Source organism: Myxine glutinosa, chromosome 3, assembly GCF_964187855.1.
Source record: "Myxine glutinosa chromosome 3, kmMyxGlut1.1, whole genome shotgun sequence".
Classification (NCBI taxonomy): domain Eukaryota; kingdom Metazoa; phylum Chordata; class Myxini; order Myxiniformes; family Myxinidae; genus Myxine; species Myxine glutinosa.
This window is the reverse complement of record NC_136263.1, coordinates 68,884,570-68,908,576: the sequence shown is the minus strand read 5'-3', so window position 1 is coordinate 68,908,576 and position 24,007 is coordinate 68,884,570. Positions and strand designations below refer to the sequence as shown.

Genomic DNA, 24,007 nt, shown 5'->3' with positions numbered 1-24,007 from the left:
TAAACAAAAAAAACAACGCTCTTCGCTTCCGCCCTTCGCTCTGACTGAATTGGGAGAAATAATGCGCATAAGAAATCGAGAAATTATTATTTTCTCCGGAAGAAATCGAATTACGAACCGTAATGGCGCACGCGCTCGGCTCGGCTCGCTCTCACATCGGCCACGCCTACGCAATAACGCGTTCTGTGATTGGCTGCCGGAAGTGCAGTCTTCACTGTCCGGAAGGTCGCAAATCGCAGTTACGATGAATCGCAAATTAGTTTTAATTAGTTTTAAAACATAGTTTAACGGCAACATAGTTTGCCAACGTGAAATAAATGAATACGCTCTCAAATGTGCCGTCCGAGGCAGAGTCTGTTCGGCACGTTCGGCACACGTGATAGCTCGCTGCTCTCTGATTGGTTGAATCGTTTTTTGGACATAGCTCGGTAACTACTTGTCCGATTAATTTCAAACCTTGAAAAGGCACATCCTCGGGTCCCCAGCAATATACCTGGCAAGTTTCAAGTATATCGGACCCGTGGTTGTCGAGAAACAGCGGTCACAGACAAACAAACAAACACACACACAGACACACAGACACACACACACACACACACAGAGATTACTGGAATTATAGATACTAGGGCATGCCCGTACTATATATAAGCTAGGACGTGCCCGTACGTGGGTGCCCGTTCCTTGCCAAAAAAAAAAAAAAAAAAATTTTGTGTAGGGGTGTGTGTGTGTAAACATCCTAGGGCGTGCCCGTACGTGGGTGCAAAAAAACATGCGTGCAAACAACAACAACAAAAAAAAACTTTGAAACCACGTGGCAGTAACGACCACAGAACCCCCCCCCCCCCCCCTCTATTTACATGAATGGTTTGGTCCATTCGCAACGACCACAGAACCCCCCCCCCCCCCCTCTATTTACATGCAATGGTTTGGTCCATTCGCAACGCCAAAGCGAACGGCGAACGGCTAAATCGCCATAGCTCGGTAAGTACTTGTCCGATTAATTTCAAACCTTGAAAAGGCACATCCTCGGGTCCCCAGCAATATACCTGGCAAGTTTAAAGTATATCGGACCCGTGGTTGTCGAGAAACAGCGGTCACAGACAAACATACAAACACACATACACACATACACACATACACACATACACACAGAGATTAATGGAATTATAGATAGATGATGGAAATCTCTGAGCCAGTTATGGAGAGAGCTTGACTACCAAAGTTGTGGGGTTTGGCAAGCGGGGATGTGCCTTTTCTCGTCAAGGTACATCGATGAGATGTGTGTTTGCCAAGAGCGCAAATGTGTTGGTGTTGGTGCAGGAATTGGTCCCGCATTCCAATTCCTGCACCGTTAGTACCACTCCACACCATGATGTGGTACTATCATGGAGTTTGGTACTCATCGTGATACTAACACAATATCACGATGAGTACCAAACACAACGGTGGCCTCGACGGCCGCCGATGCCACCGATCCTGTGGTGTGCGCGGGGTAACGGGTCGGAGCTGCCTGGTGGAGCCAACGCTGCTGGTGGGGGGTCTGGCGTGACGGGTTCTCTCTCCCTCTCTCACAAACTCCAGGACTCTTTCTCTCTTTGTTTCGCTTCGCCCCTTCTCTCCTCTCTCTTTCTTAGTCCAACCCAGTCCAACAACTTCCTCTCTTGCTTAGTCCAACTCAGTCCTCTCTTGCTTAGTCCAACATCTTCCTCTCTTGCTTAGTCCAACAACTTCCTCTCTTGCTTAGTCCAACAACAACTTCCAGGCTTTCGCGCGCGCTCTATATAGCGCCTCAGGCGATCAAGCCGCTGGTGTCCAGGACACGCCCATCGGTGGGCTCGCCTCGGCCCTGATTGGTCGGCACGGCCCTCTGGCTCCGCCCTTGATGACGATGGGCGGGCACGCCCAGGAGTCGGCAGCTCCTCCCCCTTCTTCTCCAAGCCGACCTCGTGGCGAATGGAGTCACGGAGGGAACAGTTGGCAATTGTTGGAAGGGGAATGTGAATGAAAGGGGATCTACTCTTATTTCACTTGGTGCAATGGAGTATTTAAATTAATGGGAGACACAGCCTTACACTAATACACATAATAAGGATATAACTATTGAACAGGGATATATGGTGTCCTTCGTGTATGCTTTATGGAATTAATTACGGGAACGCCCTTTGACCTTTATACAACAGACTGGAGGCAGGAGGGTCCAGAATAAAGCAATAATAATAAAAAAAACACAATAAAAAAACACAAGCCTCATATCCACAACACTGCACCCTCCTCCTCTTAGGCACGTGCCGGGCCTCTTACCTTAACTTTTAGTGTGGCACGTAGGTGTAGTTCCCTCTACATTTAACCTGACCCTGAGTGTGACAGTTTTAAAACATAAATAAATATGTCCCGCTGCTCCATTGCACCCTACCTAACAGACTCACGCCCACAGCTAACCGAATTGCGGAATGGTCTTCAAACGATACATTTACGGTGGGGGCGCATTACTTACAACGACTCTACTTTATTTACAATACGCAACCCAGGACCTGTGATTGTTCTTTTGGGGGGGGAAACAGTCTGCCCTGCATCGATGCACCATGAAAGCACCCACAACGCACAAATACACCCTCAAGCACCAATCGGTGCACAGTCACCACAGTTCTCAATAAAAATAACCAAACAAACCCTGCTGGTGGTCTCTTGCTCTTCGGCTCCCTCTGCTGGCTATTGCTATCTTCCTGATGTCATCTTCTTTGCTGGCGGCCTATTTGCAATAATAAAATGCACCCAACGTGTCCATTTTTATTTATTTATGGCCCACAGGGCCGACTAGTGTGATTCACCTGTTGGGCATCGGTGCCCTGTGATCAAGGTCCGCCAGCAAGATTTCGGGTCTTCATGGCCGGTTCCAGCAGAGGGGCCATGCCCCAACCCATGGGGTCCATAAGTGGTGCTCAGCCACAGACATGTGGTCCATAATGTGGTGCATCGATGCAGACAGCTGGTTCTGGGAGTTCCGGGCGCACAATGGCGGACTCCCGCACGCTCCCCTCGGCACCCAGTGGTGCACAGTCCTCATGTGGGAGACAAAAGGGGGAAAAGACAGATGAGCGAGGGGTAAGGTCACAAGGGTACACATCAATAAAGGCAATGCAAGGCGAAGTGCGTACGGAGAGCGAAGTGAGAAAGCTCCTCCCTACCGTACGTCACCCCCCCCCCCCCCCTGTCACCTACACTACCCTTGCCCTTACCCCATATGTACAAAATCTACACATTTACAAATTCGTCACTACTGTCACGTCTTCCCCATATCTCTCCTACACCAAATTCGTCACCACAATCCCTCTAACCAAAATTTGCCAACACCCAATTCGTCATCAATCCTCATAAGGAGGAAGAGATGGAACATCAGCACAATGTCACACCCACGTCATGATGCGTCTCACAATCCAAACATCTGCACAATAAAAATAATAAAACATGGCATGGTGTGGAGTTACGTCACCTCAGGTGAGTGGATGTAGATGGTGCGAGGAGATCTTAATCCTAACTACCTTCTAAATGACATTAACACACTTTACACTACCCGGGGTCTTTCCCTGCCAATCCATTGGCCAACTTACACGATGGGTTCTAAAAACCAATTCCCATTGACCAAACTGTGGTGCTTCTCAATTTGAGGTCTCACTCCCCCGATTCATCTCCCTGTGCCCTTGCACAATTTCCAGGCTGGGTCGTGCAGCTCTCCCAGCAGGTCTACCCACCTGCACACCTCCACCACTGTAGTTGCCACCCGAGCTTACCTAGCTCCTCACCTAACCTATCTAACTGGGGAAGGCCCCTCCTGGCTCTGTCACCCCTCGGTGCCCTCTGGCACTGGGCTACCCGGGTCCGTCCTCCGGATCCTCGGGCCCCATCCACAACAACTCTACCGGCTCCCAGAGCCCACCTGCGGCCTCACCTGGCTGACATCCTAACAGTGGCGGAGTGTCAACCAACTACACACACTAACAGGCTACACGCCCAGCCATTTCCACAACACTAATGCACCCATCCAAATACCATTCTTCCACCACGCACCACAGATGCCAATATCCAACCACAATTTACCTGTACCCTCTACCTAACACTTACACTACCCTCCCCGGGTATTCGTGATGGGGTCCATTCTTCCCCCATTCACACCTTCGCACCATCCACTCCACTCCACAGTTTCCACCATATTCACTCCACGACCATCCATTCCAATACTCCATACACTCCAGACCATTTATTCCATACACCTGTTCTTCATTCACCTGTTGTTGCACACCTGTGCAATCACACCTGGTGCCACCTGCACCCTCCTTCCTTCCTGGACCATTCGGTCAGCACAACTCACAATCACAATCACTCACTCACACACTGCTCCATACACCTGTCCAGTTGCACACCTGTGCAATCACACCTTTTAACCATACACACGGCATCATCTGAACTACCTGTTGCCCTGCTAACTTAGTGCTCCCCGTCTTCCCTTTAAACTAAGCACATACCACGTCATTATCATCCAAACTAATCTACCTGCGTCCCCACTACAGGTATCATTGTCACTAACGAACCTTAACGTTACCTGAGGTCATCTTCTCTAGATCCCTATCATTATCCTAACCCTCCCGGGCTAGTTTTCACTGCCAACCCCATAAGTCTATTGCTCCTTTGCCCCCGCTGTGAGAGATGGCAGAGTTGCCATCCCATCACATCGGGTATCTTCTACTATCAATTTTGCACACCAAATTGCAATCAATCAAAAATTTGCCAATCACTACTAATCATCTGCCAATCATCACTCTGCCAATCCTTTGCCAATCATCAAATTTTGTTTTTCTAATTTCGGGTCCAAAACACTATCCTCGTCACACGTCTACTCACTAGTGCCTCTCGGTGCGCCAATTCATCTCCAAAGCTCGGCTTCGCAAAGCCGAGCAATGAATGCGGGTTGCTTGGTGCCGGCGGCTGGATGCGTCCGGCATTCGGTGCAGGGACGGGGGCTTACCCGGGCCGAGATCCCACGCACCATCTCGGCACAGAGCCGTCCAATGAACCGATCTCGACCTGCCGGAACGCCTCAACAAAAAGGGGTCGCCATGACGACCCTTCCTACCAGGCCGCCCGTGCCGCTTAGCGGAGCACGGACGCGGCCGGTCAGAGCGCGGCCTGGCGTGAATCCCGCACGGCGGTTCTTTCGAAACCGCCGCGGATCCCCACGGCACACAACGCTGCCCGGCGCGCACCGAGGGCCCGATTCGGCTATACGTCGCTCTAACCGCTAACCCAGTTAGCATCGATGCTCCATTCGCATGCTTACACCCCGCAGCCCGTTCCTTGCTCATACATCCAGCTGTCTCCATGCTCTTTGTCATTGCACCTTCCCTGACACACCCAGGTACACTCATGCCGCTTACAGACTTTGTCACACACCTGACCACCGCACACCTTTGCACACACTCGTCGTTCGCACACCTCACCAACACACCTCTTCGCACCCCCTCCTCGGTCACCTCCTCTGTGACAACCACAGGTGTGCTCTCACTTGCACAGCCAATCACGTGCCTCACTACCAATTCCAGTGTGCATTCCCATACGCGCTCTACCATTCCAGGTGTGCATCCTTCCATTCCAGGTGTACATCCTCTCTCACCTGCCACAACCAACTCACGCTCCGTTTCACTCTCACAACTCTTACCACCACACTCGGTCGTGCATTCACCCTTACTCTTGCCAGCGCACTCTTCCCTCATGCACCCGTCCGTCACACACCTTTCTCGCACATCCTCTTGCACACACTCTCCCGTTACACTCTCCGTAACACTCACCACAGGTGTGCACTCTCTCGTTACAACCTCTGTAACACTCCCCATCCCGCGCTTCCATGTGCCCCCTCGCACATGCGCTACGACCAATTCACTCTCGACAGCACACTCATTCCTCGGCGCGCACTTTTTCCTCACACACCCCAGAGTCGGACATTCTCGCACACCTCCTCTTTCACACACCGTACCTGTCACACACTTCACCAACGGCCTCTCGCGTACACCCGGGTCCACATCAACCCCCAAGCCGACTGAAGCTCCCCTCACATCATATACATTTCCACGTATATCGCCACTCACCTCGACACCTCGTCTCCGCACCTCCTTCGCCACCTGCAAACTCTTTATTTGGTTAGCGAGCACACCATCACGATTTGAGCACCGACCTTGTACATATTCCATCACCTCCTCCTTTATCTCCCTCTTAGTTTCCCTCCATCTCTTCTTAATTTCACTCACCCCCTCTTCCACTTCCTCTAACTTTTGCTTCACCTCTTTTATTTCCCGGTGCGTCTCCTCAATTTCGTCCTCTAACACTACCTTGACCGTTTCTATGTGCGTCCTCACCTCCCGGTCCTTTGTCTCCATTACCTCCGTCACCTCGTCCAACCTCGTTGTCAGTCCCTCACGTACCATCTGACATTCCCTCTTCGTCGCTATCAAGTCGTCTTTTAGTTCTTTTTGTGTCGCCTTTAACCCTCCTAGTACCGCAGTATTCTTTTGTACCTGCTCCACTAACTCCGTCTGTCCCACCGTCAGCTGTTCCACCTCCTGCGTCAGGTCCTCTATGCCCCCTTGTAACTTTGCCGTATTATTCCTCACCTCTTTCTCCATACGCTTCTCACCTCGCTTTACCCTCCTCGCGTACCCCCGAGACCTCCTCGCTTACACCTCGTCTTACTTCCTCCCCCATCTCCTTGGTAGATGCCGCCCTCATCTGTTCTAATTCATCCCTCTGAGCATCCAGTTTACCTTCCAACCCGATTTTCACCTCCTCTATCTGGTTCCCCATCCGTTTGATTTCCCGGGCGGATTGCTCTCCTATCTCCCGCAATTTGTCTTCCATCCTATCTTCTAGCCCCATTAACCCATTCTTTACCTCTTTTATCCCGTTGTCTAACCCCGCAAATTTATTGTCCAACCCCTTAAAATTATTGTCTAACCCCTTAAAATTATTGTCTAACCCCTCCAATTTGCTGTCTATCTTCCCAATTTGGGCATTGGTACCCCTCACTTTGTCCCTCATTACCCCCATCATTCTGTTTTCCATTTTTTTCATTTCCCTGCTTCTTTTTTCGTTGTCGCACTTCGACTCCGCCATATATTCGCCGACCTGTGCCATGAACTGCTGCATGTCAAACGGCTGCATGTTAAAGCCCGCTGGTACAGCGGGCTCTGCTACCGCGCGCTCGTACGAGGCGCCATTTTGCGCCTCCCCAACCACGTGCGCGAGGGCGCCATGTTGTGCGCCTGATACTCCCTCAACCACCTCACCATTGCTCTCCTCCACCATTTCTTCCCTTTGGTACTGGGTTACCCCTAACCCCTCTTCTAGCTCACCCACCTGCATCCGATCGCCTTGACTAGCCATGGCGCGATTTCAAAGTTCGGGTTTTTCTAAAACAAAACAAGTTTCGGCCGCTCGTAATTTTGAGCGCGTTAAGTGCGCTTCGGGTCCAATCTCGCTCCCGACACCAATTGTTACGGCCAATTGTACAATTGTGTCCAAAATTTGGGCTAAATAAATTTAGTCCCAGGTTCGAATCCCAACTCCTGACTACCAATTTTTACGGACGCGGCTAGGATGTTGTTTGCCGAGCGGATGGCCGCCGCGCCCCGAACAGTTACCCCGACTAACCCGATTCCTGAACGTTGGCCAAAATCGCGCCACAGATATTCAATAGGGAAAAGACAAAGGCGACACGGATGTGAAGAAGAAGAAGGAGACAAAAAGGTTTGAAATACGATTATTATTTATTACTATTTACAGGATTGAAAGAAACCAAGGAAGAAGGAAAGATAAGAAAATAAAGCAGAAAGTGGGACGGACCAGAAAGACACAGTGAAAATACTAGCTTCACTAAACAGGCTTAATTAACCCAGGGACAAGATACACAGAACAAACTCACGTACACGAATGGGGAAATTGCAGGCAGGAATGACAGGAGGTGGGTGGCTGGAGGGGGAGGAAGGCATGGAGCTGGCTGGAGCTTGATCCCGCACGGGACGTCGGGCTGGACCTCGACGGCCGCCGATGCCACCGATCCTGTGGTGTGCGCGGGGTAACGGGTCGGAGCTGCCTGGTGGAGCCAACGCTGCTGGTGGGGGGTCTGGCGTGACGGGTTCTCTCTTCCTCTCTCACAAACTCCAGGACTCTTTCTCTCTTTGTTTCGCTTCGCCCCTTCTCACTTCTCTCTTTCTTAGTCCAACCCAGTCCAACAACTTCCTCTCTTGCTTAATCCAACTCAGTCCTCTCTTGCTTAGTCCAACAACTTCCTCTCTTGCTTAGTCCAACAACTTCCTCTCTTGCTTAGTCCAACAACAACTTCCAGGCTTTCGCGCGCGCTCTATATAGCGCCTCAGGCGATCAAGCCGCTGGTGTCCAGGACACGCCCATCGGTGGGATCGCCTCGGCCCTGATTGGTCGGCACGGCCCTCTGGCTCCGCCCTTGATGACGATGGGCGGGCACGCCCAGGAGTCGGCAGCTCCTCCCCCTTCTTCTCCAAGCCGACCTCGTGGCGAATGGAGTCGCGGAGGGAACAGTTGGCAATATTGTTGGAAGGGGAATGTGAATGAAAGGGGATCTACTCTTATTTCACTTGGTGCAATGGAGTATTTAAATTAATGGGAGACACAGCCTTACACTAATACACATAATAAGGATATAACTATTGATCAGGGATATATGGTGTCCTTCGTGTATGCTTTATGGAATTAACTACGGGAACGCCCTTTGACCTTTATACAACAGACTGGAGGCAGGAGGGTCCAGAATAAAGCAATAATAATAAAAAAAAACACAATAAAAAAACACAATCCTCATATCCACAACAATATATATATATATATATATATATATATATATATATATATATATATATATATATATACATACATATATATATATATATATATATATATATATATATATATATATATATATATATATATATAGCTTTATATCTATATATACAGTGGGGAGCACAAGTATTTGATACACTGCCGATTTTGCAGGTTTTCCCACTTACAAAGCACGACAAGGTCTGTAATTTTTATCATAGGTACACTTCAACTGTGGAGACGGAATCTAAAACAAAAATCCTGAAAATCACATTGTATGATTTTTAAGTAATTAATTTGCATTTATTGCATGAAATAAGTATTTGATACATCAGAAAAACAGAACTTAATATTTGGTACAGAAACCTTTGTTTGCAATTACAGAGATCAGACGTTTCCTGTAGTTCTTAACCAGGTTTGCACACACTGCAGCAGGGATTTTGGCCCCACTCCTCCATACAGATCTTCACCAGATCCTTCAGGTTTCGGGGCTGTCGCTGCGCAACACAGACTTTCAGCTCCCTCCAAAGATTTTCTATTGGGTTCAGGTCTGGAGACTGGCTAGGCCACTCCAGGACCTTGAGATGCTTCGTACGGAGCCACTCCTTATTTGCCCTGGCTGTGTGTTTCGGGTCGTTGTCATGCTGGAAGACCCAGCCATGCCCCATCTTCAATGCTCTTATTGAGGGAAGAGATTGTTGGCCAAGATCTCGCGATACATGGCCCCATCCATCCTCCCCTCAATACGGTGCAGTCGTCCTGTCCCCTTTGCAGAAAAGCAATCCCCAAAGAATGATGTTTCCACCTCCATGCTTCACGGTTGGGATGGTGTTCTTGGGGTTGTACTCATCCTTCTTCTTCCTCCAAACACGGCGAGTGGAGTTTAAACCAAAAAGCTCTATTTTGGTCTCATCAGACCACATGACCTTCTCCCATTCCTCCTCTGGATCATCCAGATGGTCATTGGCAAACTTCAGACGGGCCTGGACATGCGCTGGCTTGAGCAGAGGGACCTTGCGTGCGCTGCAGGATTTTAATCCATGACGGCGTAGTGTGTTACTTATGGTTTTCTTTGATACTGTGGTCCCAGCTCTCTTCAGGTCATTGACCAGGTCCTGCCGTGTAGTTCTGGGCTGATCCCTCACCTTTCTCATGATCATTGAGGCTCCACGAGGTGAGATCTTGCATGGAGCCCCAGACCGAGGGAGATTGACTGTCATCTTGAACTTCTTCCATTTTCTAATAATTGCGCCAACAGTTGTTGCCTTCTCACCAAGCTGCTTGCCTATTGTCCTGTAGCCCATCCCAGCCTTGTGCAAGTCTACAAATTTGTCCCTGATGTCCTTAGACAGCTCTCTGGTCTTGCCCATTGTGGAGAGGTTGGAGTCTGATTGAGTGTGGACAGGTCTGGAGACGGCTTTGCGGTCGGTCTTTGCGGTCTTTGTGGTCGGAGACGGTCTGGAGACGTCTTTTATGCAGATAACGAGTTCAAACAGGTGCAGTTAATACAGGTAATGAGTGGAGAATGGGAGGGCTTCTTAAAGAAAAAACTAACAGGTCTGTGAGAGCCGGAATTCTTACTGGTTGGTAGGTGATCAAATACTTATTTCATGCAATAAAATGCAAATTAATTACTTAAAAATCATACAATGTGATTTTCAGGATTTTTGTTTTAGATTCCGTCTTCCACAGTTGAAGTGTACCTATGATAAAAATTACGGACCTTTACGTGCTTTGTAAGTGGGAAAACCTGCAAAATCGGCAGTGTATCAAATACTTGTTCTCCCCACTGTAGCTATATATAGCTATATATAGATATAGATATAGATATCGATATATATATAAGTAATATATATATATATATATATATATATATATATATATATATATATATATATATATATATATATATATATATATATACATACATATATATATATATATATATATATATATATATATATATATATATATATATATATACATACATATATATACATACATACACACACACACACACACACACACACCCACACACACACACACACACACACACACACACACACACACACACACACACTATAGTATGATACTTTAGTTCAGTCGAGGCCATTTATTCCTAGCACCTGAAACACCCTGCAACTCATGCAGGCAGAAAACACTTTTTGGAACATAACTTTGTTAAAAAAAAAAAAAAACCCCCTTTAGAATTATCTTTTAGAATTATCTTTTAGAATTATCCTTTCGAATTATATCATTTAGAATTATCCTTTAGAATTATCCTGTATAATTATCCTTTAGAATTACCCTTTAGAATTATCCTTTAAAATAATCCTTTTGAATTATCCTTTGGAATTATCCTTTAGAATTAACCTTTAAAATAATCCTTTGGAATTATCCTTTCGAATTATCCTTTAGAATTATTCTTTGGAATTATCCTTTAGAATTATCCTTTGGAATTATCCTTTAGAATTATTCTTTCGAATTATCCTGTATAATTATCCTTTAGAATTACCCTTTAGAATTATCCTTTAAAATAATCCTTTTGAATTATCCTTTGGAATTATCCTTTAGAATTAACCTTTAAAATAATCCTTTGGAATTATCCTTTCGAATTATCCTTTAGAATTATTCTTTGGAATTATCCTTTAGAATTATCCTTTGGAATTATCCTTTAGAATTATCCTTTGGAATTATCCTTTAGAATTATCCTTTGGAATTATCTTTTAGAATTATCCTTTGGAATTATCCTTTAGAATTATCCTTTAGAATTATCGTTTAGAATTATCCTTTAGAATTATCCTTCAGAATTATCTTTTAGAATTATCTTTTTTTTTTTCTTCTTTTTTTTTGTTTTTTTTGTATACAAGATCGAGGCTCGTGAAAGAGCGAACATTAATCACACAGAAAGACAAACAGACACATAAAACAAATAACATCGGGAGCGGTAGACAAGATGGGGAGAGAGGGGGATGGACACAAACACAACATTTGAGAGCAGGGACCGAGAGACATGGAGACATCGAGAGATCTGTGGGAGGGAGAGGGCTTTGGGGGGGAGGCATGTGAAGGGGGGGGGGGGGGTGGGAGAGGTATAAACATATGGACACTGCCAGGATTTCCAGGAAAGAAGTTGGAATTTCAAACAAGGTGGATCTGGGGTGAATTAGTGGGGGTAGAAAAGATCAAGGTTTTGGATGGGGGAAGATAAGAGATGGTGGTGAACAGCTGTTTTAAAGACCTGGAGGGAGGAGAGGGATTGAAGGGAGTGTGGGAGTTTGTTCCAGAGGCGTGAGAAAAGAGGAATGAAAGAGTGAAGGTGAGCAGAGAGCCGAGATTTCGGCAGTTTAACCATCAGAGGGTTGCTGGCAGATCTTGTGCGACCTGTAGGAATATTTGGGGGACAGAGCACAGAGAGAGCTGGGGGAGCAAGGCCGGAGAGGAGTCGGTAGAAGACAGAAAGACCACCTACCTGCCTGCGGTGAGTGAGTGAAAGGCCCTCAGAGATAGCTTCATCGCGGGAGATTCCAATGATTTTGAAAGCTTTGGATTCAACAGCGTGAAGCCGAGCCAGGTGTGAGGCAGGAGCACCAGCCCATAGGGGAGAACAGTATTCCATTGAGCTGCGGATGAAAGCCTTGTATGTGGTGAGGAGCTCAGGTGTGCCGAGGAAGGACTTCGCACGACGGAGGATGCCCAGTCGGCGACTGGCTTTGGAGACCAGCTTGGAAATGTGGTTTTCCCAAGAAAGATCATGGCAGATAGTGAGACCCAAAAGCTTGAGCGACAGAACTTCTTGGAGAGGATTGTTGAGAAAGTAGATGGGAGGGTTGTCCAGTCGATCTTTTTGGAGAGACATAGTAAGAGAGTGAGATTTGTCAGGATTGAAAGACATGTTCCACTTGTTTGACCAGTCTGTGATTTTGTCCAGGTCTTCAGAGAGTGAGGAGGCTGCAGACTGCCGATCTGAGGGAAGAGGAATGGAGCGGCAGAGAGTGGAGTCATCAGCAAAGAGATAGAGAGGATTTTCCAGAGAGTCGGAGAGATCATTGATAAAGACCAGAAAAAGCACAGGGCCCAGCACACTTCCTTGGGGAACTCCAGCCTGAACAGGAAGGGGAGATGAGAGAAATCCATTCAGGGCCACACGTTGACTACGACCAGAGAGGAAGTCCGCAAGCCATGCATGGAGATTTCCATGGATACCATAGGAGGAGAGTTTGGTGAGCAGAGCTGGGTGCCAGACCGTATCAAAGGCCCGTGATATGTCAAGGGAGACAGCTCTGATTTCCTGTTTGGCATTGAGGACCTCCATCCATTGTTGAGACAGCAGAAGCAGCATGTCCAGAGTAGAGTGACCTGGTCTGAAACCAAATTGATGATCAGAGATCAAGCCATTGGAGAAGAGGAAAGATTTCATATCCGAAGCAATGATGGATTCCATGACTTTGCTGATAATTGGGAGCAGGCTGATTGGTCTGTAGTTGCAAGGATCTGTTTTTGCACCTTTTTTGTGTAAAGCGGTAATGTTAGCTGATTTCCAGGATGCTGGCAGATGACCTTGAGCAAAAGATAGGGTGAAATGAACAGAGAGAGGGTGAGATAGAGCGGCAGAGCAGGATTTTAGGACCCGTGGGCTGATGCCGTCTGGTCCAGTTGCAGAATCAGAGTCGAGGTTTGACAAAAACTCCTCCACCTTGTCAGGAGAGAAGGACACAGAGTCCAGGAGCAGTTGGGTTCGACTGGGAAAGGTGGGAACAGAGAGAGATGGGTTTGGGACTAAGGATTTTGAGGCGAACACAGAGTTGAGGCATTCGGCTTTGTCACGTGCGATGTCAACTGTGTGGCCATTTGAGGTAAGGGAGGGGATGGAGGGGGAACAAACACCAGAAACGGATTTGACCAGACGCCACCAGGATTTGGAGGAAGGAGACAGGTTTGAGAGTTCTTTCTTGAGTGAGGAGAGATAGTGCTTCCTGGCACTCCTGAGGGTAGACACACACTTGTTCCGAGCTTGGTGGAAGGAACTGAGATTGCCTTCAGTTGGATTAGCCTTCCAAGAGGCAAAGGCAAGTTGTTTCAGGGCAACTGCCTCACCACAAGATTCAGTGTACCATGGACGGGAGGAAGGGTAAGACAACTGAAGGCGAGATGGGATAAATCTGTGCATGAGAGAGATCAGTTTGCTTTGGAAGAATTCCCAGGAAGAATTGATGTCAGAGGCAGTGGAGATGGGAGACCAATCCAGACGATTGATGGCTGCTTGAAGACCGTCCCAGTCGGCCTGAGTGAAATGCCAGACTCGTAGACGCTGAGGAGGCTCTCTGAGAATGGCCAGAGAGATGTCCACTTTGACAAGCACATGATCAGAAGAACCGATTGGAGCAGAAGAAGAGCAGCAGACATTAGCAGGGAAGTTTGTCATAACCAAGTCTAGAAGAGAAGATACTCCATTGGCTGAGATCCGGGTCGGGAAATTGACAGATTGTGTCAATCCCAGTGAGTCACAGAAGTCCTTTGCTGAGGTGCCATGACTGGTGAGAGAGGAACCCACACCCAACCAGGTGGCATGATGACAGTTGAAGTCACCACATATGAGGAAGAGAGAGTTGGGATGAGTGGATAGAAGTTGGTCCATGTTGTCAGACAGTGAAATGTAGATGGAGTCATCACTGTTTGGGGGACGGTACAGAACACATATGAACAAAAGGTGGGAGCGGAGAGGAAGCCGTAACCAGAGGTACTCCTGTGGGTGAGGAGGAAAGAGGGCAGTGCAAGGAGAGTGAGGAAGAGAGTTTTTGACAAAGATAGCCACCCCACCACCATTCTAAATGATAATTTAGAATTATCATTTAGAATTATCCTTTAGAATTATCCTTTAGAATTATCCTTTGAAATAATCCTTTTGAATTATCCTTTTGTATTATCCTTTAGAATTATCCTTTAGAATTAACCTTTAAAAGAATCCTTTGGAATTATCCTTTAGAATTATCCTTTAGAATTATCCTTTGAAATAATCCTTTTGAATTATCCTTTTGTATTATCCTTTAGAATTATCCTTTAGAATTAACCTTTAAAAGAATCCTTTGGAATTATCCTTTAGAATTATCCTTTAGAATGATCCTTTAGAATTATTCTTTGGAATTATCCTTTCGAATTATCCTTTGGAATTATCCTTTAGATTTATCCTTTAGATTTATCCTTTAGAATTATCCTTTAGAATTATCCTTTGGAATTATCCTTTCGAATTATCCTTTGGAATTATCCTTTAGAATTACCCTTTAGAATTACCCTTTAGAATTACCCTTTAGAATTACCCTTTAGAATTACCCTTTAGAATTACCCTTTGGAATTACCCTTGAGAATTATCATTTAGAATTATTCTTTGGAATTATTCTTTAGAATTATCCTTCAGAATTATCCTTTATAATTACCATTTAGAACCTATTAAAATTACCCTTAGAATTACCATTTAGAACCATTAGAATTACCCTTTCGAACCCTTTAGAGTTAAACACGGTGGAATAGAAAGGTTATTTTTCATTTTTGACGGACAGATGGAATGAAGGACATAGGTAAGTATTGAAGAGGCTTCACCGCTTAAAAATTCCCGCTGGGTGGGCGCTAGTAAAGTATTTGATATCAAAATGGGACCACATTTGCAATGAGCTTATATTTGCTCCACTAATTACATGTCAATATGATTCGATCTAAATTAGAGGGATAATAAATGAAAATTGGGCCAAGTTGGCCCGATTAGTCTTCCATTTTTATGCCTCCTCCGACAAAGTCGCCGTTGAAACGAAACCTTCAGGGTCGGAGTGACACCCATGCAGAATGTTTTTATGATAATTATGATGTCATAGGTCACGTGGTATGGCAGCCATCTTGGATTAAAAGCAAATAATTAAGCCATTATTTCTCGGAAACCACTGAATGGAAAAATTTTAAACTTGGCACATTGTCAAGTACTCCCAATGGGGAACAAAAGCATGATAATGATGTCATCATAGGTGAAGTGGTATACCAGCCAAAAATATTTTAATCGAATTCCTTATCCTAAAAATCTGAAATTGCATGCACATGATCTATGACCTATTGATATTGAAATATTAAATTGATGATATCATAGATCACATGGTTTGGCAGCCATATTGGATTGAAGGAAAATATTCAAGAATTATATCTCTGAAACCGCTCACCCTATTGATGCGTAATTTTACAAATATCATCTAACAGCACTGCTGCATATAGTTTGAAAATGATGATGCCATATGTCACGTGGTTTGACAGCCATCTTGGATAGAAAAACGAACCTTTTCGCTCTTTCACGAGCCTCGATCTTGTATACAAAAAAAAAAAAAAAAAAAAAAAAGAACCTTATCCGATCAACACAAAACTTCACAAACGTGATCCCCTACCCATACACATGCAGAATGATGGCATCTACCCGTTGTGGGACTATGTGGAGGCATATTGATGACACAGTCGCATTGTTCTAGTTTTTTGTGCAATTGTAATAAGATTTCTTTTAATATTTTGAACTTGAGGATCGTGAAAGATTTGAACTGGGAAATGGATCAACAGACAAAATGAGGAAAATGGTAAACTGGAAATTATCATATTCTGGTTTGATAAAAGGAAACGTTTCCATAACACCAGAACTCTACTCGATATAGTGCATACCTCCACCAGGCTGAACAGTTTGTGTTTCGTATCCCACTGATAGGCCGGATCTGGATCCGGGCCTGAACCAAAATCTAATCGGCTTGTTCTTGTCACCTAACCGACTCATCCACCTAGTTTCTCCTGAATCCGTCCATACCTTTTTGAGATATCGTGCTACATATAGTTTTCAGCCCCATCTCTCAATGGTGAAGAATCACTTAAAAACTCTACTATCCTTATCCAGATAGTCACTAAAATCGAATTGATTCGCCCTTCTCACACACACACAACATGTCCACCAAATTTCATCTGAATCTGTACACAGCTTTTTTCAGATATCCTGCTCAGAGACAAACAAATAGACAGACAGGTGTGAAAACATTACCTCCGTTCACCTTCGGTGGCAGAGGTAATAATACTGCTGCTGCTTATTTTCCTTATGAATGTGGATGATTGTTATGAATATGTTTGAATTGTTATGAATTTCTTGCCATTGTTGCTATTTTGATGATGTTAGGGTTAGGGTTAGGGACTATAGGTGCCCCGCCCGCCTCTTGTAGTTCACCACCATCAAGCACTTCTTATCGGTGCAGACAAAACAAGTCTTGAGGTAGCAAAGCTACTGCAAGATTAACCACCGTGCTTATGTGTCAGGTTCCGATATTGATGCCGATGGAGCTAATGGTCGAGGCGAGTCCACGAAGGATTTTCGCTAATGCCCACACATACCATATCAACTCAATATCGGTAAATAGTGATGCAGAGACGTACATGTCTGCTGATGACCTTCGTATCAACTTGTGGAACCTGGAGATCACAGATCGAAGCTTCAGTATCCTTCCTCTGAGTTCCTTTGGTTAAGAGTCCCTTCCTCTGCTCTGCCTCAGAAGATTGTTTACCTCTGGATAGAAACATTTGGAAGAATTTTTTTTTTACCTAATCCTTCCCCTGTCATTCCCTCTCCCCCCTCTCCCCTCCCCCCCCCCACTCCACCACCCTTGCCCTCCCTTCCCCCATGCCCCCACACACACAATTCCGGTGGCCTCGGACTGTGCTTTGATGCATCGGCTACAATCTGTTTTGTAAAGTCCTTGACCTTGTACGCTTCACCAAGACATTGTCGACATAAAGCCGGCAAACATGGAGGAGTTAACGGAGGTGATCACAGCTGCAGAGTTCCATCCAAACCACTGCAACACATTTGTATACAGCAGCAGCAAAGGCACGGTGCGACTGTGTGACATGCGTGCTGCAGCACTTTGTGATCATCACTCCAAACGTGAGCTTCTCTCTGTTTCCTCGTCCTTTTCAATCCTCATAGGCATTTTGCCTTGTACTGTACTTATTTAAAGAGTAGGCTTTCAAGCTATAATGTTTTCAATTTTGATGCATTTATTTTTGTGGCGCGTGTCATGCGTGGGCAAGTTACGAGACGAGTCACCATGGGTGGAGTGAGTGCAACTTTTGGAGGGGGGGGAGGGAGTGGGTGAGCGAATGCACAATGGGGTGAGGGTAGAGCATGTGCCGGGATGGTATGGTATGGGGTGGCAAAGATTGAGGGAGTGCAGGTGAGGGGTAGAGGGTAGTGCAGGTGGCGGGACGTGGTGGGTTGAGGATAGAGGAAGTGCAGGTACTCAGTGTTATCAGTATTATATAAACTAGGGCATTGCCCGTACTATATCTATATCTAAAATTATATCCCCCCCCCTCTATTTACATGAAATGGTTTGGTCCAAAGCGAACGGCTTCCGGAGTTTGGTAAAGAAATCGCCATCGCGTGCACAAACGCGCAGGAAAGCGAATGAATCGCAAATTCGTTTTTATTAGTTTTAAAACATAGTTTAACGCCAACATAGTTTGCAAACGTGAAATAAATGAATACGCTCTCAAATGTGCCATCCGAGGCAGAGTGTGTCCGCCACGTTCGGCACACGCGATAGTTCGCTGCTCTCTGATTGGTTGAATCGTTTTTTGGACATAGCTCGGTAAGTAATTGTCCGATTAATATGAAACCTTGAAAAGGCACATCCTCGGGTCCCCAGCAATATACCTGGCAAGTTAAAAGTATATCGGACCCGTGGTTGTCGAGAAACAGCGGTCACAGACAAACAAACGTACAAACGTACAAACAAACAGAGATTACTGGAATTATAGATAGATGGTTGGTTTAAATTTAAGTTAGGTAGGTATGTATAAGCATTGGGGATAGAACGGTATATGGATATTGACAGGAATGGTACATAGCTTGGCAATGGATGAGTGATTGTATACCTGTGTTATGATTGTGATGTCTTTGAGAGGTTCTCGTCAAAAGGTGTATGTGCCATCATTGTTACCATCGCCAGAGGAGAGAGTATTGCATTTGAGTCCGTTTGTTTGTTTGCACAGAATAAATATGATTTTCTCTTCAACCGTTGATCCGATTGACAGGAAATTTTCACCATAGGTGCCCCGCCTCCTGTATAATTTTTTTAAATGATAATTATTAAGTCATAGGTCACGTGGTACAGGTGGCATCTTGGAAAAAAACAAAAAAAATTGCACCTCTATATCTCCAAAAGTGCTGCATAGAAAAAATTGAGACATGGCTCATTGTAAAGAAATCTCCATGGGGAATAACATATGTTAATGATTATCTAATAGGTGCCTCCATTATGACGTCATAATTCAACAAGTACAAAAATTCATCCGATCAGGATGAAATTTCTTGAGCGTCATCTCGGGATAAATTGGTGGAGAATTATTTTTTTTTAATGATGACGTCATCAGTCATGTGGTTCAGCCGCCATATTTGTTTTAACACAAAAGCCTCAAAAACACTAAAAACATTTCCTGGCGAGAGTCTGCAATCTCTGATTGCTCTTTCTTGTTTGTTCATTCCTAACTGTCCAACCGTATCCGCCCCTTCTCCGACACCCCCAAAAATGTTATTTTATAATTTAACATGAATAAAACAGATATAAATAGCCAATAGGACTTGAATGTTCGTTCCCTACATCATGAGCCAGACGTTCATATGGGAATGCTAACAGGCCAACCTTTAACTAATCACTCGATCATTTACCTCTAAAAGGGCTCTGTTTTTCCTTTGGAATACACCCCACCTTGTGCAGGAAATGCACTGCTTGTACATCACCATTATTTCATTGGGCTCTTTCAATGTCGGGCCTTGTATATAAATGCATCTCGACTGTTGTTGGCTTTTGCTTGCTAGTTCTGATACAATTAGTCCACGGTGGCTGATTAAGGACAATCTCCACATTTACTTTGCAAAAATGGCAAAACGTGTTGAACCCCCTTCCCGTCCCCCACACCTTTTACCGATTTATCTATGTAATGTATACTTTGCCCTTTACTGCAAGCTGGAATCACCGGCTGATGTTCGCGGTGCCAGGTCCTGGGCCGTTTGTCACGTCTGCAATTGGAGAGCGATGAATCGTCCCTCTCACCGTGTTTGCGGGGGAGAAATGGCTTCCTTCCCTGGAACGACTGTCCTTTGACCCCTTTTAATCTACTTTCAGGCACTCCAAATGTATTGGATGCAATTTCCCCCTTTGACCCAAGATTATTTGGAAATACTGCCAGTAATGTCGTTTTTGAATGGAAATTTGTGCCTTTCCAAAAGGCAGCCCTTTGAGTTTGGAGATTATTGTACTGTTTGCACCTCACTACTCTGGTGTCTTCGGCTGTACGACTTTGCCATTCATGACATTGTTTAAGACTACCGTTCAAAAATCGTTTTTTGTTTTTTTTGTCAAATTCCGACTCCACCCCTCCCTTCACACCCCTAAAGTCTTGGTTCTTGCAGGACAATTCCTCAGCCTAACTGGGTTTGGAATGGAAATGGCACGAGTTTGTGTGCGGCTTCCATCCTTGGGAAACCATTACTAGCGGTGACATGCACACGCTGAAAGTATTTATTTATTTCTCGCAGCTCCACCAGATGCATTTGTAAGATCGACAGGTGCACCGGCTGTATTACATTGCATTTTTACGACCCCGGGTGGGAGGGTCCGACATTTATGTCCCCTTGGTTCATGGCCCCTCAGTGACTGCCGTGTCCCACAAGGGCCAGGTGGCTCATTCTTCTGGTGACCCATCTGGCTAACTGCTTGCAATGGATTCCTACTGAAATTTAACGTTTCTACCAGCTCATTCTATTTCAACTTTTATTATCTTTTTGTTTTTGGTGCATTATATTCTTGCTGGAGATACGAGCATGGCATTTTAATAAAATAAAAAAATATATATATATTTTTAATTAATATGCCATGCTCGTATCTCCAGCAAGAATATAATGCGCCAAATGCATTTTAATGTTGCCTTGAAATACTTCCGCTCACCTTCATACTCTTCTCTTTTGTTCCTTCTCCACCCAAAACCTAAACTGCGGTCAACAGTTAACCGAACACGGGTTCACCACCATGGGCGAAATTAAAATTGACAGTTGGTAATGTTTTACCCAGGTCGTTCCTCTCCTTCAGGGGACCTTCCGAGAAGGCTGGTGCTTAGTGGAAGTTCCTAAGTACTGCTTCAGCATTTCGTTACGTCCCCACGGATCGCGCACCCTGGTCTCGTCAAAGATTCTTATTCTGCTCACACTTTGATATCTACCACAGAAAGTGTAAAAATAAATATGCAATTTGAAGTTTAAGCCTCTTTACTGTGGACAATTATAATTGGTGCGTGCTGAATTGCTCGGTGAGTTAGTAAAATCCCATTGCTTTGAATGTAGAACGATTGTGTTGTGGCTCTTGCTTGGCACTAAGCTTTTGTGGAATGTTTGTTTCCTTCTTCTTCCTCTTCGTCTTCTTCTTCTGATTATTTGCAATTTGTTATTCGCATTTTGATGTGAAGGGTTATTTTTGTAGACCCTTTGATGCAAAGAAGTTCTCGACATCTCTACAATTATGGACGCAATTCACCATAATTTATTGCTTGACTAAATTCCTGTTTTTATATGTTTAGATCTGCTTTGGAATTGTTTAAATGTTATCGATCAGATCCTCAGATCTACGTCAACTTTTCTGGCTGTTCATCATACCCAATTCGTCTATCGGTCGGTGCTCCCCAGGGATGTTCCCGTTCCTCTATTTTATATTTTTCTGCATCCACTTAGTACACTTTTACGAAAGCTTTGAATATCAGTATTCATCACCCTGCTGACGATGACCATATATACGTCTATTTTTAATTTTTTTTATTTTTTTTGTATACTGAATCGAGGCTCGTGAAAGAGCTAACATTTACTTCACAAACAAATCAACCAGACAAACAAAATATATAAAAAGAGGGAGCGGAAGACAAGATGGGGAGAGAAGGGGAAGCACACAAACAACATTTGAGAGCAGGGAGATGTGTGGAAGGGAGAGGGCTTGGGGGGAGGAGGTGGGGGTAGGGGGTGGGGGAGGGAGAAGTATAAAACACAAGGACACCAAGGACTTCCAGCACAGAAGTTGGTATTTCAAAAAAGTGGAATTGGGGTGAAATTAGCGGGGGTAGAAAAGATCAAGGTTTTGGATGGGGGAAGATAAGAGATGGTGGTGAACAGCTGTTTTAAAGACCTGGAGGGTGGATTGGGATTGAAGAGAGTGAGGGAGTTTGTTCCAGAGGCGGGAGAAAAGAGGAATGAAGGAGTCAAGGTGAGCAGAGAGTCTTGATTTTGGCAGTTTAACCATAAGAGGGTTGCAGGCAGATCTTGTGCGACCTGTAGGAATATTTGCGGGACAGAGCCCAGAGAGAGCTGGGGGGGCAAGGCCAGAGAGGAGTCGGTAGAAGACGGAAAGACCACCAACCTGCCTGCGGTGAGTGAGTGAGAGGCCCTTGCGGTTAGCTTCATCGCGGGAGATTCCAATGATTCTGAATGCTTTGGTTTCAACAGCGTGAAGACGAGCTAGGTGTGAGGCAGGAGAACCAGCCGAGAGGGGAGAGCAGTATTCCATTGAGCTGCGGATGAAAGCCTTGGATGAAAGCCTTGTATGTGGTGAGGAGCTCAGGTGTGCCAAGGAAGGACTTCGCACGACGGAGGATGCCCAGTCGGCGACTGGCTTTGGAGGCCAGATTTGAAATGTGGTTTTCCCAGGAAAGATCATGGCAGATAGTGAGACCCAAAAGCTTGAGCGACAGAACTTCTTGGAGAGGATTGTTGAGAAAGTAGATGGGAGGGTTGTCCAGTTGGTCTTTTCGGAGAGACATCGTAAGAGTGTGAGATTTGTCAGGATTGAAAGACATGTTCCACTTGTTTGCCCAGTCTGTGATTTTGTCCAGGTCTGCAGAGAGTGAGGAGGCTGCAGACTGCCGATCTGAGGGATGAAGAATGGAGCAACAGAGAGTAGAGTCATCAGCAAAGAGATAGAGAGGATTTTCAAGAGAGTCAGAGAGATCATTGATGAAGACCAGAAAAAGCACAGGGCCCAGAACACTGCCTTGGGGAACTCCAGCCTGAACAGGAAGAGGAGATTAGAGAAACCCATTCAGGGCCACACGTTGACTACGACTAGAGAGGAGGTCCGCCAGCCATGCGTGGAGATTTCAATGGATACCAAAAGAGGAGAGTTTGGTGAGCAGAGCGGGGTGCCAGACCGTATCGAAGGCACGTGATATGTCAAGGGAGACTGCTCTAATTTCCTGTTTGGCATTGAGGACCTCCATCCATTGTTGAGAAAGCAGAAGCAGCATGTCCACTGTCCAGAGTAGAGTGACCAGGTCTGAAACCAAATTGATGATCAGAGATCAAGCCATTGGAGAAGAGGAAAGATTTCATATCTGAAGCAATGATGGATTCCATGACTTTGCTGATAATTGGGAGAAGGCTGATTGGTCTGTAGTTGCTGGGATCTGTTTTTGCACCTTTTTGTGCAAAGCAGTGATGTTGGCAGATTTCCAAGCAGATGGAAGATGACCTTGAGCAAAAGAGAGGGTGAAGAGAACAGAGAGAGGGAGTGAAAGAGCGGAAGAACAAGATTTTAGGACCCGTGGGCTGATGCCGTCAGGTCCAGTTGCAGAATCAGAGTCGAGGGTTGACAGAAACTTTTCCACCTTGTCAGGAGGAAAAGACACAGAGTCCAGGAGCAGCTGGGTACGACTGGGTACGGTGGGTACAGAGAGGGATGGGTTTGGGACACAAGATTTAGAGGCAAACACAGAGTTGAGGCATTCAGCTTTTTCACGTGCGGAGTCAGCCCTGTGGCCATTTGAGGTGAGGGAGGGGATGGATGGGGAACAAACACCAGAAACAGATTTGACCAGTCGCCACCAGGATTTGGAAGAGGGAGACAGATAAGAGAGTTCGGTCCTGATAACGGAGAGATATTGTTTCCTGGCTCTCCTGAGGGTGGGCACACACTTGTTTCGGGCTTTGTGAAAGGAAATGAGATTTCCTTCCGTTGGATTTGCTTTCCAGGAGACGAAAGCAAGTTGTTTCTGGGCAACAGCCTCACCA

The 24,007-nt window shown here is 45.6% G+C and overlaps 1 protein-coding gene across 8 annotated transcripts in view; it reads left to right on the top strand.

The window, feature by feature from the left end:
* Positions 1-24,007, top strand: part of LOC137423527 (serine/threonine-protein phosphatase 2A 55 kDa regulatory subunit B beta isoform) — a 240,058-nt gene that overhangs the window by 200,275 nt on the left and 15,776 nt on the right. For all 8 annotated transcript variants that reach the window (XM_078774184.1, XM_078774183.1, XM_078774182.1 and 5 more), the window contains 2 exons: positions 17,221-17,398; positions 17,681-17,845. In XM_078774184.1, coding sequence (XP_078630310.1) covers positions 17,221-17,398; positions 17,681-17,845 — 343 coding nt within the window. The remainder of the gene's footprint in view (positions 1-17,220; positions 17,399-17,680; positions 17,846-24,007) is intronic.